Genomic DNA, 16682 nt, shown 5'->3' on the forward strand with positions numbered 1-16682 from the left:
TAACCGGCTTATCCGTTTTCGCCATATTCACATAATATGTCAAAAAATCGTACGAATTACGTAAGACTTTTATCTTTTGATCATACATGCATAAAACAACTAAAAAATCGAATGAATACGACTTAATTCGTAGCTTTAGCTCAGCAAATAAATAAGTCATAGGTGCAAAACTAAGTGCCGTCTGAGAACTGATAAAAAATTACTTTTGTTCCGTTATGTTTATTTATTTATATCGTAAGGTGTTATTCACAAATGATTTAAATATGTAATAGGTTTTAATCCATAAAGCACAATGAAACTGAACAGAGTGAGTGATATCATTCTTAGTTATTACTGAACTGAACATGCTAATTTCTAACTTTCCGAATTCCGTTAACAACATGTCACTGTCAAAATCACATTTATTTTCATATGTACCTGTTTAAGGTTAGAAAATATAATAATTTTTAAAATGTCTAAGAAGATAAATAATTTAAAATGGGAATCAGTCGCTTTCGATGGATTCCCAACATCTATGATGGATAAAGGTTTTGTAGCTTTAGAAGAATGCACGGACTATGGTTTGGATAAAAACAGTCGACGCAGCAAGAAGGTAATCAAAACAATAATCTCCTTAAAATATATATAACTATAACTGGCTGAGCATAGCACTGGGCTATGAACATCTCATTACATCTCTGATCCCTAGTGATACTTTTTGGTTTAAACTTTTTACAGTTTCACAATCAATGGACTAAGATCAAAACCTTTGAACACTTGCATTCGAAAATTGAATTAAAAATATCGTATTCTAGTATCCAATTTTTGTATAATTGTTTTTTTTTAATATTTTACCTAGGCTAAGAAACCTGAAAAGCGAAAGAACATCGAAAATATAAATCCACAGATGGTTAAATCAGAAGTACCACAGAAAAAAATTAAACTAAGCAATGGTTTCACTGTAGAGGCTTGTAAGAATATCACACCATCAACTACCAATGATGCCAAAGATAAAAAAAAGAAACAAAACAGAAAGGAGAAAAAGAATAAAATCAAACAAGTAAATCAAAATGCCACAGATGTTACAACTAATTCAAAAGCTACGGTAAAAAAGAATCGGAAACCAAAGTTAGGCGAAAATGCATCAGGAGAAACATCAGATTTAACACCGGTGGACATGCTATCCTGGGCTGAATTTAAATTGCCTGAAGAGATTTTGAAAGCGTTAATGGAGTTGGGTTTTAAGCAGCCTACTAAAATTCAACAATTGTCTCTACCAGCAGCTATCCATGGTAAATAAGTTACAATAAGTACAATTATCTTCTAACTAGGTACTTCAGGTCAATATGACTCTGTTAGAATACTTGGATCTTCAACGAGGGTTGCAATTTAAAATCTTTGAAAGCATTACTGACTTTCTTTAATTTGGGTTTATAATTTGAAAGTTGAGAGTGAAGGAAAACTTCATGAGGAAATCTGAACATGTAGTGAATTTTGGTTTAGCACACGTTCTATAGGTTGGTTGTTAAAAAATAAGCTTATTCCCTGGGAATACAAGCTCGCCTTATACCAAATTATATTGCATCAAATTAGGTTTAGTGGATTTGCTGTGAAAGAGCAACAGACAGACAAATATACTTTTGCATTAATAACATAAGTATAGATGACATAATCACCTAATAAATAATACTTTTTATTAATCGAAACCATTTACAAAGTTCATACTTATTTTTACAGGTCGAAGAGATATCCTCGGTGCTGCCGAAACTGGCAGTGGAAAAACTCTAGCTTTTGGGCTTCCTATCCTATCTGGTATAATGAAACTCAAAGAAAAGGCAGCACTAAAAGGACTCGATGTTTATGATATACCTTACAGGAAGAGTTCAGTTAAAAAGAAAAGCGAGGAAATTATTAGCAAGGATAAAAAAAATAATAAGAATAAGAAGTTTAGGAAAGACCAGAGACAAATTAGAAACAAGAAAGAAGTAAATAAAGAATCATCAGAAGATGGTTACATTAGTGGTGATGATGATGAAGATGAACAAATAAGTAGTAAGGAAATTAGAACTAAAGGAAAAAATGATGAGGATGATTTTATAGAAGAAATAGTTGTACCAATAAAGAAAAAAGAAGAATCAATCGATGAAGGCAATGACAGTGATGAACAGAATTACATTCACTTATCAGATATGTTTGACTCTGATGACCTGAGATCAAGTGATGAGGATAGTAATGATGCTGGTGAAGATGATGATGATGATGATGGTGATGAAACTTATGGTGTTGATGAAGTTGATACAAATGAAGAAGGTATTTTTAAATTTTAATTACTCAATATTGAAGTATTTGTCTCTTTATTTTCAAATAACTTTGGTGGTTTGCTAGTAAGACATTCAGAGGTGAAAAATTATATATTTAATTCTTAAACAGAAAGTCTGGTCAAAATAATTCAATTAGATTTTGATATTTTTGTTTTTATAATCCATTAGTACAGTTTCTAACACGTTGCTTTTTTGGGTATATAAGGCAAATCTTAAGTAATGAATAACTGCATAGGTTTTGCATTACAAAATGGTCAAAGAGAGTTGGAATTTAAAGTCCTGATTAATGTTCTGAATTTGAAAAAGATGGTGGCGCAATTCTATATTTTTTTTTGTGAGTGGACTGAAAAGTGTTGGTCCAAGTCCCAAGTCAATTCAATCATTGTTTGATTTGTGTATTAAGAGATTATAATTAAGAGATTCAGTAATGTCACACTCAGAACAGACATGCCTTACAGATAAAGAAATTGCCGATCTGTTATCTTATCTATCTCGGGTCTTGTTGGGAAGTGCTTAATTTGTGTTTATAATTCACATCTGGCACTATATATTCACATAAGAGCAGCGTGGTGACCTATCCTTACCTTAAACAGTGAGGAGAGTGGAGCAGTGACACATTTACAGGAATTCATTTTACTTTTTTATGATATAATTTTTAGGTATGGGATGCGTTAAAGTCATAGACAATATAGACTTGCCTGGACATGTGACGGTCAAAACTGGGAAACCACTGTATTGTCTAATATTGACGCCGACAAGAGAATTAGCGTTACAAATTAGCAGACATTTGATCGCTGCAGCTAAGTATACAGGTACGGTTTATTAATGTAATTTTATTTATGGGTGGGGAGTGGTTTCTGGGATTGTGGTGATAAAAAGATGTGGTTGGCACGAATTTGTTTTTATAATAAAATAATACTGAAATACTGACAACTCATACTGAGGGGGATAAAATAGGGAAGGCCCCATTTTAACCCAGGCCCCACCCAACACACAAAATTCGCGACCACAGTATTTTTAACCTGTACCTTTTTGTGTTTAACTTGTGTGATTTTTATTTTAAATTTCACAAGTATAATTTCATTCAACTTAATCTTGTAACTATGCAATACTTTTTATTTGAATAAACAATACTTTTATTTTTATTTTTTATTCTGTGTTAATTTTAAGCGATTGCATTTTAGGTATAAAAGTAGCGACAATTGTTGGCGGTATGGCGGCTGTGAAGCAAGAAAGAGTGTTGCGATCAGGTCCGGAGGTAGTGGTAGCAACACCAGGTCGACTGTGGGAGCTGCTGAGCCAGGGGCAACCGCATTTGCAACAACTGCCTTCTGTCAAGTAAGTATTAAAATTGTAAGATTAAGTTGTTTTCGAAAATACGCTTAATTTTTTTTTTAAAGAAATAAATATAATGTCTCTTTATTGCAAATATCAGTTATGACAGCCTCCTCGATCTAGTTGATAGATATAAGGCCGCAGATCCCCTAGGGTTCAAATCCTAGGTTGGGATGGTACAAAATGTTATTGGGTTTTTTCAGCGAAAAATTTTCAGTAGTTAACTGTGTATGAAAGTTAGAAGTGTGTGCACTTTAGTGCCTCGAAAAGCACAATAATCCGTTAGTCCAGCGTCATAATCATCGGATTATTTAAGAGTGAGGGAATAGTGCACCTGTGTTTGGGCACACACTCGTCCATTATAATATGACCTGCCTAGTTGTCTAGTCTCCCTTAAAATTGGCCGCTATCAACATATATAATTTTGTTACAGGTTTCTGGCTATAGATGAGACGGACCGTATGATAGAACGTGGCCACTTCGATGAGTTACAGCCGCTGCTCGAGAGACTCAACTCGGACGAAGGGCATAAAAACGCTCGACAGAACTTCGTGTTCTCAGCGACACTTACACTGGTACACGACCTGCCAGCACATATGAAGGGTAAAAAGGTATGTAATGTATTTTATTATCCAATACTGTTAGTTTTATACTTATGTTGATTCAAGCTGTGGTCGAGTTAATAGAAAAGAGAGATTTAATGAATTGCCAGGGATACGTGGGCGCGTGCGTTTTTTGTATTGACTATGTGTGTATGTGTGTGTGTGTAGATGATGTACGGATGTCTCTGGATGTGTCTGGATTAATATTGCACGTGAGATTTTTTTTTTTAATGTAAATCATATGCTGATAAGTATTTTAAGGTTCGAGATAAAAATTATTTATAAAAAAAAAAAAGTTATTTGGAAATGGAATGGAATAAAAATAGCAAGCTATTTGTAGGTTTTTGATTTATCGATGAATATATTTTTTAATCTTAAAAGGTAACAAAAAGAGGGAAGATATTAAACAGAAAGGTAGAAAAGATGACACCGCAGCAGAAAATCAAGAGATTAATAAATATGATCGGAATGACAGATCCTAAAGTTGTAGACATCACTACACAGCTAGGTGAGATATATTTTATTTTAGCAACGTTTTTAAGGAATAAATTAAAAGAAACATTTTTGGTCCTTCTAGCCGGATTTCGGCTAAGATAGCTAATCTGAAAGGCGAATTTGTGCGGGATACTTTACAATGCAGTGTGTACACACACTACTGCCTCACTCACCTTATCCGATAACATATCCTACCTCACTAATAGTGGTACGGGCTTCCGCGCAACGCGATTGTAACACTACCTACTTTATATCGCGCTGTTACAACTTGATAATTTTTTTATAATCTAAGTTCCAGAACCTCGGAACCCCCCTTATTTGAAGTCTCTAGAGGAATAAGGGTCAAGTATGTAATGGTAGAATTAAAGTAAATATTTAATATTTCAGGTACAGCAGAGACCCTAACTGAGAGTCGTATTGCTTGTTCTTTAGATCAGAAGGACGTGTATCTATACTATATATTAAAAAGACACCCGGGACGAACTATAGTGTTCTGTAATTCGATTGGCAGTGTGAGGAGGTAATCATTATTTATTATTATAGTGAATGCATGTTTTTTTTTTATTAATAATCAATTCTTACAATATTTTATATTTCATTCAATAATTATGAAAATTTTGACTGTTTCTGACAAAAGATACATGCAGCCAAATTAAACGATGGCGTTATCTGTGGAGATAGAATAATAATATTAAATAAATATACATGTATGTATATAAGAAAAAAATATTTACTTAATTGGAGCTTCCAAATAATGTAACGCAAATATTTTGTTAGTGATGTAATTAACCAGCCCAGTGGTTAGAACGCGTGCATCTTAACCGATGATTTCAGGTTCAAACCCAGGCAGGCACCACTGAATTTACATGTGCTTAATTTGTGTTTATAATTCATCTCGTGCTCGGCGGTGAAGGAAATCATCGTGAGGAAACCTGCATGTGTCTTATTTCAACGAAATTCTGCCACATGTGTATTCCACCAATACGCATTGGAGCAGCGTGGTGGAATATGCTCCATACCTTCTCCTCAAAGGGAGAGGAGGCCTTAGCCCAGCAGTGGGAAATTTACAGACTTAATATAAATGCTAATAATTCATAAGCTAATAACCTTATTCAAAATTATATATAAGGTTATTTCCAAGTGCTCGTACTCGAAATATTACAATATGTCATAAATATTTGAATGTGTGAAATGTACTTAAAATGTATTACGTTAAGGTTTGTTTTCGTGGTGTTCCATATTTTTGAACACTGGATGCTTAGAAACTATTGTCATTTGCTGTTTGTTGTAATTTTAATGAATATATTTGATGATGTTTGTGCTTCAATATATTTTGGCAATATTAATGTTTACAACATATCGATCGCTGAAGTTGTTTCTATGATTTTGGTAATCTTATATGTAGCTTTATACATGATGCTGACTGTACACAAGATCTGTTACCTATTAGAAGTGTATTTTTTTTTCAGGTTAGCCCAATTACTGTCTTTGTTAAAATGTCAGCCGTTACCCTTGCACGCCAGTATGCCGCAAAGACAGAGGCTGAAAAATCTTGAAAGGTTTGAATATATTATAATATTTATTTATGAACACTACTCGCTAGTTTTGCAAAGACTTGTACACAAATTATTCATTACACCTTACACCATTCCCTTTGTGAGATTGTCAACGGTAACTGCCCTAGTTTAAATTCAATCAGATTTTTAGCGTTTTATAGCAATTTTAAATCTACTAAATAAATATTCTAGTTTTTTATAATTATGTTAGAAATTCATCAAGATTTTTTGGAGATTTTGAATATAATATATATAAAATATATCAAAGAAATGTTTAATAATACAATAGAATATATTATGATAAATTTGTCACGTTTTTTCACAAATTGTGTTAAATTTGCATATGAATTTGCTTAACAGATTCCGCGACGATCCACTCGGTGTTCTCGTAGCGACTGATGTCGCAGCGAGAGGGCTGGACATACCCAACGTTGATCACGTGATACACTATCAAGTACCTAAGACGGCTGAGGTGAGTGATGTTTATTTTTGGAAAACATATAACTTTTAAGTAGTAGGAGTGTACCACAAGGAACGATTCCAGGTCATTTTTTGTTTTTCATATACGCTTAGGACAGTATATAGGTAAATCCATTTATTCTTTTGTAGAACTACGTGCATAGAAGCGGTCGTACAGCTCGCGCTACCAAGGAAGGTCTAACGATACTCATGATGGAGCCCGCCGAAGCTTACTCCTATGCGAAACTCTGTAGAACTCTCAATAAAAGTAAAGTATCTTCGAGTAAAGAAAACGTTTAATGTTACAAGTAGATAATACATTGCTATAAAGTGTTGGTACACATATAAGGACAAAATATTTAAGCGAAGTAAGGCATGATAGAAGTGCCCCTACAACCGCGAGGTCACTTCCAGCGTCGGAGATCCCGGCGTTCCCGGTGTCGGCGCAGGACGCGGCGCCCGCCCAGCAGCTGCTGGCGGCGGCGCGCGCGCTGGAGGCGCTGCAGCTGCGCGCGCGCCGCCTGCGCGCCGCCGCCGCCTGGCGCACGCGCGCCGCGCGCGACCTGGACCTGCTGCTCGACGACGACGACGTGTATCCTTGCCGTGCCTCGTTTAAGTGGACACTGAGAGAGACTGAGATCTCACCTTGTTTGACTAATGTGTATACCGCTCTATAATAATTCGTTACACATGATTATATTGATATTAGGAATTGTTTCAGCTGCTCGGCTATGCGTCCTGAAATATTTAACAATCAGTACTTTGCTTCAGATTTAAGTGTTCTCAGTCTTAAGGTTCTAATGATATGGGATCCAGTGTGACGAGCTCCGGGGACATAACGTCTTAGATCATAATAATTCTACTGACATTGAAAATTTACCAGAAATTATACATATTTCATTGCAATTCTCGATGGGATATGTTCACTAAGCGAGTAGTAAAAAACACTAGCGTCTGCATCTCCGATGTCAATAATGATTCCTTTAACTCATCCCAGTCCAGACGTACAAGTTGATCCTTCCATAGACAAAGCGTTACGCTTTAAAAAGAGACAATTGGAGTCTATGCTATCTAGGCCGTTGTTCCCGACGGGATTCTCCTTCAAGTACCCAACTTTGAACGATCCCAATGCTCTACAAGTGACGTCAAATGAAAACGCATTGCAGGTAATTACGATAATTGTGTGTGTGTGTGCTTTTTATAAAAGTGTTTTTCTTAGGATATCATAAACAAATTGTTGCATAGGAAACCTTAACTCTCTAGAATGTGAGTGATACGAGTTTGTTTTGTCATATTGATGTAGGTACCGTCAACATAATATGTGTACGAGTTTCTTGCCGTTTTTCGGAGGCTGCTTTCCGGAACTGTGGTAGAGTTGAAAGTACTTTAATTTTTAATTGAATAAAATACATTTGATTTGACTTATATTGTTACGTTGAATGACAGTCGACCAAACAGTTACTCATTTCGAGAACGTTTGTGTGTGAGATTGTCCAACTGACATATAGACGAATATATATATATATATTAAAAAATGTATATAGCAGCTTTCATAGTTGTTTAATTCTGAGTTATATTAAAAATTTCAAGTCTCTAACTAATCAGTTGGGCTATTACGGTTAGAGCATAGAAACTGTTTCTATCAAATATTTGTTGCGGATTGATAAATATTAAGCAGTATTATGCTACTGCATAGGTCCATAACACTGATTTATAATCTTTTGACTTGATATCAATCCGCAACAAATATTTGATAGCAACAGTTGCAACGCTCTAACCTTAGTAGCCCCACTGGAAATTAATTAAAAATCAACAAAAAATTCAACTTCAATAGCCCAAAGCGAGTTCATAGACACGTGGTCCGTTTTACAGGTTATGAAAAATGCGTTGGAGTCCGGTAAGTTGAAAAGAGATAAAAGGAAAGGCAAGAATGAATCATTACTCAAGTTAGGGAAGGCTTTTAAGAAAACAGTGAAGATTTAACTTAATATTCATAGACTGGAGTAGAAATAAAACGATGTATTGCCAGCTGTTTATATTTTGTTCGTAATGGTGGCGGTAAATGGTTTTATTGCTATAAATACAAGATTGTTTACAAGTAAAGATTTTTAAAATAAATACGCATTTTGATTTTACACATTTTGACATAATCTGTTATTAAAATGGCGGAATAGAGTTACTCTGAGTTTTTAACCGGTTCTTCTGTATTGGTAGGTATACATTTAATTCAACAGTGTAATTTGATGATTTAAAAGTGCTTTTATGAGCCTACCTGATTGAAGGATGTTTTGATTTTGATTTTTGATTGATACTCTCATTCGATATCATATTATAGCCAATTCCAAACACAGGAAAGCAAAGACAAATATATATTTGGACACTGAGTTGACGGGATATCATTGTAGATCTAAAATAATTACTGGTATTCATCGCGGATTCGCGAAAAAATTGACGTGTTTTTCGGCGAAGTTCTTATCGGGACTTCGGAAATTAGAATTGAAGTGGACATAAGTAGATGAGTGGAACGGTATCATATAGCAGAGCTATTAAAAATATGCAGCTATGAGATTTCCATGCGAGTTGATATCTACTGAGGAGTAAGTTTGAAATGCGCTATAGAATTTTTGAATGGATTTTTATTGATGGAACATTTTAACTATATAGTTCTAGTAATTATTTTCTGAATTTATTTTGGCTAAGGAAGCTAAACAAATGGTCAAACTAATGTGAAGAGGTCAACTTCGCCCATAGACATAATCGCTTCAAAATATAATCACAGAATATCGACTATATAGAATAAAAATAAGAAAGTAAGCAGAATATTACCGCTGTATAGCGTAATTGAGGCGGTATTTCTTGCATTACTTTGATAGGATCGTCCTGCGATGAATTGCTTATTTAGGCAAGTTTCATCAAGTGTCCGGTTCTTTATTACGCATGCGTAGAAATGTGCCGAGGCTCGAGGTGTTCTTCTACGATCAGGATCTTCTAAGTCAAGTTCGTAAAGTCCAAATTTAACTCTGAAAATTATACGTACCTATACAATTGTGAGGAATGTAAACTATTAAATATTTTCTACGAGTACTATTCTCTATACCCGGTATAAGTTAACTTGATCTTTTTGACAGACGGGCTAGTGATGAGAAACAGAAAATAATTAATAGTCCAAAAAATAACGTTTTAAAATACTTGTAACTGTGACGAGATGGAGTGGGTGTATTATGTGTGAAATTATTTATTGCACTAGACATATAAAACATTGGGTATATAAGCGACGGTGGGTCAATATTCAAGTACCAATTTAATATTACAGGGTTGTTTTTGGACCTCCCGTCAAGTTTAAATAGGTGGTTCAGACCATGAAAGTAAACAACTTTCCCAAAGAAACACGGGTGGAAAAGTGAAAAAAATATTCAGACCTTCCATACGTAATCTTTTTTTTTCTAAAAAGAGTTATACCAGCTAAAGATACCCCAATCACTAGCCAAAGAGACCCCAACCAAAAGGATCCCCGTTCAACAAAAACTTAACAATGATCTTTAATAATGTTTTTTTGATATCGATATTTGTAACAGTTACTGCCTGTTATTCGTGTCCCATCCCATCCATCCGACCGATACAACATTGTACAAGCGTCTATTATTTTCAGTGTTCCTATTTAAATTTTACTTTGAAGCAATAAAAAGTCTTAAAATTTTCGGATAACGCTTGAATATTTAGGGACTTTTGTGTTATTTTTGTGTTATATGTATTTTTGAATATTTTAATCAATAAGATATGTGTGCGTGTGTATATACAATTAAAATATCAGTCACATCATATCTACATAAACTTACTCATATCCTTGCGTCCATTCAAAGTTGTCTAAGAGTGACCACGCTGTAAACCCAATAACGCTAACGTTGTCCACTTTGATGGACAGCAGCACCTGTAAAGAGTGATGACCTTCTACTTCTTTGGGCCTTGAAACAAGATCGTTTGTCAAACAGAATTGAACGAAATTAGCCTGCCTCGTGGCCTAGTAGCTTGCAGACATTGTTGCTGTGTTCAGGTTTGAGGGGTAACTGCCAGAAATTAGGCACAAAGGAAATATTCACACACAATGTTCACAAGGTCAGTGTTGCAATGGCGGCTGTGGCAATTTTTAAGGACGATAGTGACCACTTACCATCATGAGGTCCATTTTCCCGACTACTTAATTAAAAAAAACATCCTCCTGACGAATAATTCTCAATATTAGAGTCTCAAATAGCACATAAAACCGTCTCAATTGATTTTAGAAAGCCCGTAAAGATATTGTGCCCATTCACCTGTTCCAAATACGCTTTGTAGAAGTCAATTCTGCCATAGTCGTCGAGCTGGTTGCCCGCAGAAGCGTAGCCGTTCTCTGTGATTAAGATATCAATGTTTCCATACTGTTTTTTCAACCATGCCATTTGTCTCCGGATGCCTTCGGGGTAAAACTGAAATATTTGTATTTGCTTGAAAACATACGATATATGGGATAGCATTTGATCATTATTTTAGATTGATTTGATGAGTTTAATATCAAATAACCCGACTTTATTTTAGTCATAAATAACATTTTGGACTGACGCGATATATCGACCGTATGATATTGCAGTAGAGCGATTCTGTAAGAATTCACTTTAAATCTCACTCGTGGAATATTGACAACCAACTTACGGTGATACGCCTTTTGTGCGTGTATCTTATACATTTAATTATTATTATAATCAATGTCGAATATCACATTCGTACTAAAATGTCCAGTGTCCCTCGTGTTGTGCAGTGAGTTTCTAGTTTATCTTATAAAATATCTCTACAGATTTTGAGATTATCAGCTGGGAATACATGAATTACCGGTAACAATTTAGAAGCGCCATAAAGTGCATTGGGAGGATGTTCCAATATGGCATTTAAGTGCGGTGAGCCATTTAAAAACCAGAAGCCAATGTCCTCTCCAAGCTTTGCTGGTCTGATCATATATGAGGTGTAATGGTTCATAGCTAAAAAATCCGCTGTACCTGAAATGTTAATTTTGGCTATAGTAGTACTTTTTCTTAAATATATCACAGCTTGTGTAATTGAAATGATAGGATCAACGTCAGAACGTTTTGTTTAGTTATGTCTTTTTGTTTCGCCATAATCTTTGCATGCTTCATATAATTTAATTTAAATTAGTAGCCGAGATGGTCACGGAACTCATTTTGCTGTTTCGAAAAATCTGAAACGCGCTCTTCCGATGAACAGAAAAATTGTATAAATCTTTCAACTGTCGCCAGTTTCAATCATAGCAGCTTATTTACGATTTTTACGCTTTATTGGGTCCATTATGGTCCATTTAAATTTTATTAAATCGTTTCTCAATGTTCCAACGTATATCAGGTAAAAAAAAAACAAGATCAAAATATTCTTTATTCAAGTAGGCTTTTACAAGCACTTTTGAATCGTCATTTTGCAAACCATATTAAGTGAAGCTACCGCCGTTTGTTTTTTATATAACACAACTTAAAAAGTGAAAGGATTCTTAATCTTAAGTAAGTAAGTGGTCACCATCGCCCATAGACAATGGCGCTGTAACAAATATTAACCATTCCTTACATCGCCAATGCTTCACCGACCTCGGAAACTAAGATATTATGTAACTTGTGCCTGTATTTACACTGGCTCACTCACCCTTCAAACCGGAACACAACAATACTGAGTACTATTGTTTGGCGGTAGACTATCTGATGAGTGGGTATCTACCCAGACGGTAATTGTTTTTTTTTTTCGTTTTTGTACGGGACAGAAAGGATTTTTTGTGATAAATTCAATGGGATTATATTTTAGGTACATGTTACCTTTAACAAATGCTTTTTGCTCATCCGTAAAAGAAGGAAGCGTCGACTCATTGTATCCATGTGTCAGACTGTACTCCAGCATAGCCTTTTCGATAGAGAGTGGCCACCCACCACTTTCCGAAAATATTGGATGACAATATCTGCCAACCTGGAAAATTTATATTTCAAAAGACAGATATAATTTGTGTGATCGATCAAATTTCATTTTAAACATATTTAAAAGTTCTCTTTTATTTAGATCAGATTCTAGGAGAACAGAGCATACTTAACCGCATTTTCCCTTCCAAGCTCAGCCAGTTCCACGTCCTTAGGATAGAAAGGTTCAATCCACAACATGTTGTTCGGGATGGAAATTCTTCCTGAAAGGTCACATTCAAGTGCCATTATTGTTTTGGCAAATATGGTTAGTTTTTATTGTACAAATAAATGTTACATCGTAAAGGTCACCTCGTATTATAAGGAATCAAAAATAATAAGCAGTAGGTAAAATACAACAAAAAATAGAGCAGACTGTCTCATAACAATAGTTTACAATATATTATTTCCAACGAAACAAAGTTCTAACAATCATGTATCTTTGACCAAATTTCTTTTATGATAGACTGTATGAAAGACCAACTAACTACAGTGTATTCCAATCAAAGAAGGTATAAAGAGAAACAAAGCTTATATTTACGTATTTCATGCAATTTGAAAATAGCTCCGTTATATTGTGCACTTCTAACAGCTCTTGATTTTGATGCCATTATTTATAAAACAACACTATTCCATTTAACGAAATATGTCCACTTTAATTTCCGATATCAGTATCGTCGACGTTTAAAACGACATTTTTTGCAGATTCATATTGATATCATAAATTATTGAATAACAATAATATCGCATCAAATCAAAGTCAAATGTTGCGTATATGGCTTTTGCCGTGTGGTTAGAATAGGCTTTAGTAGATATAATTTGTCAGTTCGCCAAAGGCTTTATGTGAGGGTCTCTGCCTGATACACCTTTAATGCTAAGAGACTAAAGGCCTAATGTCATAATAACACTTACCAGTATATTTGGGTCTAAATTCTTGATCAAATATTCTGTAAGCCTTGGCATGGGCAAGCAATACGTGTTTATTGCACAAAAAAGGAGCGAATTCTGGCTCCTTGACCTTTGGAGCATAATCTCCTGAATTGTAACCATAATCGCAAAAAACAATAGCTTCGTTTATGGTGAGCCATGTTTTGACGCGGTCAGCATAAAGTTTGTACACCACCCTCACATAGTTTCCAAACCAATCTACTATCAAGGGATTAGTCCAGCCACCTTGAAAAAAGAAAACACAACAATTATTCATGAATATTAAAAATATTTTGCTTTTAATGTTTAAGACATCAAACACTGCCGGGTTCTCCATTTGGTATATTGTCCTGTGAATCCAACCAATAAACCGGTAGCTAAATAAAAGGCTGATCGAAAAGCAAAGACCATTTTTTATGCATTAATAGCACACACACTCTGATTACTGATTGTCAAAAATCTTCGGCTAGTCAAGAGAAACATCTTTCATCGTTCAACAACTGAGAAGAACTCGTGAGAGTGGAAATAATTCAGAATGATTTATTTTATTTCAAATATAACTGGAATAACCATAAAATTATATCTTTTTTCAAATGGTTTAGTAAAAATTCGTTGATTTTGAGATAGTCGTTGTCATTGTGTGGCTAACTCGACATGCGAGCGTTTTTAACTTGGAACTCTGTACTTCGAGCGTATTAAATTTCCAACGAGCTTTTGTAGTTAGTAAATTAAGACTCTATTGAAATATAATCACGATTTTGATACCCATGTCTTGAATTATCACTGGTAATTCCCAGTGATAGAGCGTGATGATTGGTTCTATGCCCTCTGCGATGAGGGCGTCAATGAGATCGCTGTAGTATTTGACACCAGCTTTATTCACTTTGTTGGGGAACCCCGTCGGTAGAATACGAGGCCAATTTATAGAAAATCTGTAAATTAACCAGTGACAGGATTAAGTATTGTATTCCATAGTTTTATAAGAAGTTATATTAATCTATATTTTTATACTCTTTATTACAGACGTACAAAGTTAATAGAAATAGGGAATAAAAATTGATCTAAAACTAGGCTAAACAAAGTATAAAAAGTAGAGAAAAACGATCTATGTACACCAGGCTCCAGCTTGAGGTTTAGTATATATTAAGAAATATACGGCCAGAGATCTTATGACGAAATACTGGTTGCCCGAATATCAAGTAAAAATCCCAAATCCACGAAAAACCGTATATCTTAATCGGTACACGTTAGATGTTAAATAAAGATAACAATTTAATAAATAGTTATATTTTTAGTGACGATTACCTATAAAACTGAAGACCTAGTTCTGCAGCGATCCTCACGTCTTCTCGCCACTTGTGGTAGGAGTCCGCGGCGATGTCACCCGTAGCATTCTTGACGCTTCCAGGGTACTCGTGGACAAACCTGTCCCAAATGCTTTCGCCTTTACCTACAAAATACAAGAAAACCAAACGTGACAAATATTTTATTTTCATTTATTCGATAAAATATTAAATAAATAAATTATAAATCGAAAGAAATAAGTTTATAACAATGTTTGAAGTTGAACTTCGTGGACGAAGATAGACTAAAGGATGCGTCGCATTTAGAAAAATTTCGTTACATGAGAGAGAAGGAAGACAGCTAAACATTACATGGCCATGGATCAGAAGAGAGCGTCGTAAATAGGGATAGAAAGAGATAGAGTCGAGCATACGAGACATGTAGATGTACGCTACACAGGCACGTGCTCCCATTGCCATGTATAATTCCTATTCTCTGGATTACACAGTCCTCCTTCATCAGTCATAGCTATTTTTGCATACTCAAACCTAGTTTAAGTAAATGTTTTACTGCAAAATGTATTATTTTTGGGATATCTAAAATAAAATTCTTAATCAGAGGCTACTCACCGTCTGCGTTCCAGCCTCCTTCTATTTGATAAGCTGCTGTCGCGGCGCCGAATTTAAAGTTTGGAGGAAAACTTCGGTCGATGCATTGACATATTTGCAACAAGGCACTGCGAAAAAAATTAGTAAAGATATTACGAAAATGACGTATAAAGTTAGGCGTTTACCGATTATACAAAATTATGTTTTGAACGAAGCAAAATTTGAAAAGTTAATGAAGAGTTTGGCCGAAGGATATGAACGGATGGTATGTCGATTGATATTGAAGTAATTCTTGGTTTGTTGGAAATTCATGATTCTTAAATTTAATTATACTTCTAGAAATGTTGAACTTATCCTATTTCAATTACTTCCATTGTATTTTGTCAAAAGCCTTTATCATAATATTATTTCTAAATAAACTAGGTAGTATCTACAAATAAAAACTTTAATTAATCGACGACTTCCGTGGTCGAGTAGTGTGTACACCTGTTTTCATGGCTACGCTACTCCGAGGTCCCGGGTTCGATTCCCGGCCGAGTCGATGTAGAAAAAGTTCATTAGTTTTCTATGTTGTCTTGGGGCTCGGAGTTTGTGCTACTGTCTGAACCATTACTTCTGATTTTCCATAACACAAGTGCTTTAGCTACTTAAATTGGGATCAGAGTGATGTGTGTGATGTTGTCCAATATTTATTTATTTATTATTATTATCAAGGATACTCGGACCAGGCCATATGAGGTGATTATTGCTGATCTAATATAACAGACGCACACAAATAAATACGAGAAAGAAAGTGAACGTGACTTGTTCGATATTCGAAAAAGATTTTTTTTCGCGGCTTACAAGTTACAGTAGAGTTATGTTCAAGTCAAGTAAAGTCAAGTGTTGTTACTTTATTAGATTGTGTCTGTTATTTAAAAGCTAATATTTAGGCAATAGAACTTCGTTCAAATCGTGTGTCCCACGACGCTTCACTATTTTTATATAATTTTTTGTACAGTTAGTGTGCATTAATTGTCAAGAAAAAAATGTTTTTCACGCGTCTTACAATAATTATTCCAACAAAATGCTTAATACTATTTTGTAATGTGATTAAAATGTTTTGGATATATATGTCATTTAGACGTGAATAAAT

General features: G+C 34.8%; 2 protein-coding genes across 2 annotated transcripts; one reads left to right on the forward strand and one right to left on the reverse strand.

Annotated features, from left to right (window-relative positions):
- Window positions 1-377: 377 nt before the first annotated feature.
- On the forward strand, window positions 378-8861 carry LOC113396453 (uncharacterized protein). The gene is made up of 14 exons (XM_064218976.1): window positions 378-592; window positions 839-1271; window positions 1717-2289; window positions 2960-3112; window positions 3485-3638; window positions 4069-4246; window positions 4619-4745; window positions 5120-5252; window positions 6202-6291; window positions 6649-6760; window positions 6898-7015; window positions 7162-7339; window positions 7745-7913; window positions 8620-8861. Exons 1-14 carry the CDS (start codon window positions 452-454, stop codon window positions 8728-8730), a joined length of 2670 nt encoding a protein of 889 aa, XP_064075046.1. The 5' UTR covers window positions 378-451; the 3' UTR covers window positions 8731-8861.
- A 115-nt stretch (window positions 8862-8976) lies between these two features.
- LOC135194133 (myrosinase 1-like) lies at window positions 8977-14555 on the reverse strand. The gene is made up of 8 exons (XM_064218980.1): window positions 14421-14555; window positions 13641-13901; window positions 12864-12952; window positions 12594-12741; window positions 11611-11774; window positions 11058-11210; window positions 10584-10675; window positions 8977-9767 (listed from the first exon to the last, which is right to left on the reverse strand). Exons 1-8 carry the CDS (start codon window positions 14422-14424, stop codon window positions 9521-9523), a joined length of 1158 nt encoding a protein of 385 aa, XP_064075050.1. The 5' UTR covers window positions 14425-14555; the 3' UTR covers window positions 8977-9520.
- Window positions 14556-16682: the final 2127 nt, after the last annotated feature.

This window comes from Vanessa tameamea, chromosome 25 (genome assembly GCF_037043105.1).
Source record: "Vanessa tameamea isolate UH-Manoa-2023 chromosome 25, ilVanTame1 primary haplotype, whole genome shotgun sequence".
Lineage (NCBI taxonomy): Eukaryota > Metazoa > Arthropoda > Insecta > Lepidoptera > Nymphalidae > Vanessa > Vanessa tameamea.

What these genes read in the sequence shown, in the direction of transcription:
- LOC113396453 (XM_064218976.1), top strand. Translation starts at nt 452, where the DNA reads ATGTCTAAGAAGATAAATAATTTAAAATGGGAATCAGTCGCTTTCGAT. An exon ending in CACATATGAAGGGTAAAAAG is followed by an intron (nt 4,247 to 4,618) that starts GTATGTAATGTA and finishes TAATCTTAAAAG; the next exon opens with GTAACAAAAAGAGGGAAGAT. An exon ending in CAAATGAAAACGCATTGCAG is followed by an intron (nt 7,914 to 8,619) that starts GTAATTACGATA and finishes TCCGTTTTACAG; the next exon opens with GTTATGAAAAATGCGTTGGA.
- LOC135194133 (XM_064218980.1), bottom strand. An exon ending in ATTTAGACCCAAATATACTG is followed by an intron (nt 12,953 to 13,640) that starts GTAAGTGTTATT and finishes GTGACCTTTCAG; the next exon opens with GAAGAATTTCCATCCCGAAC. An exon ending in AGCTTGGAAGGGAAAATGCG is followed by an intron (nt 12,742 to 12,863) that starts GTTAAGTATGCT and finishes TAAATTTTCCAG; the next exon opens with GTTGGCAGATATTGTCATCC.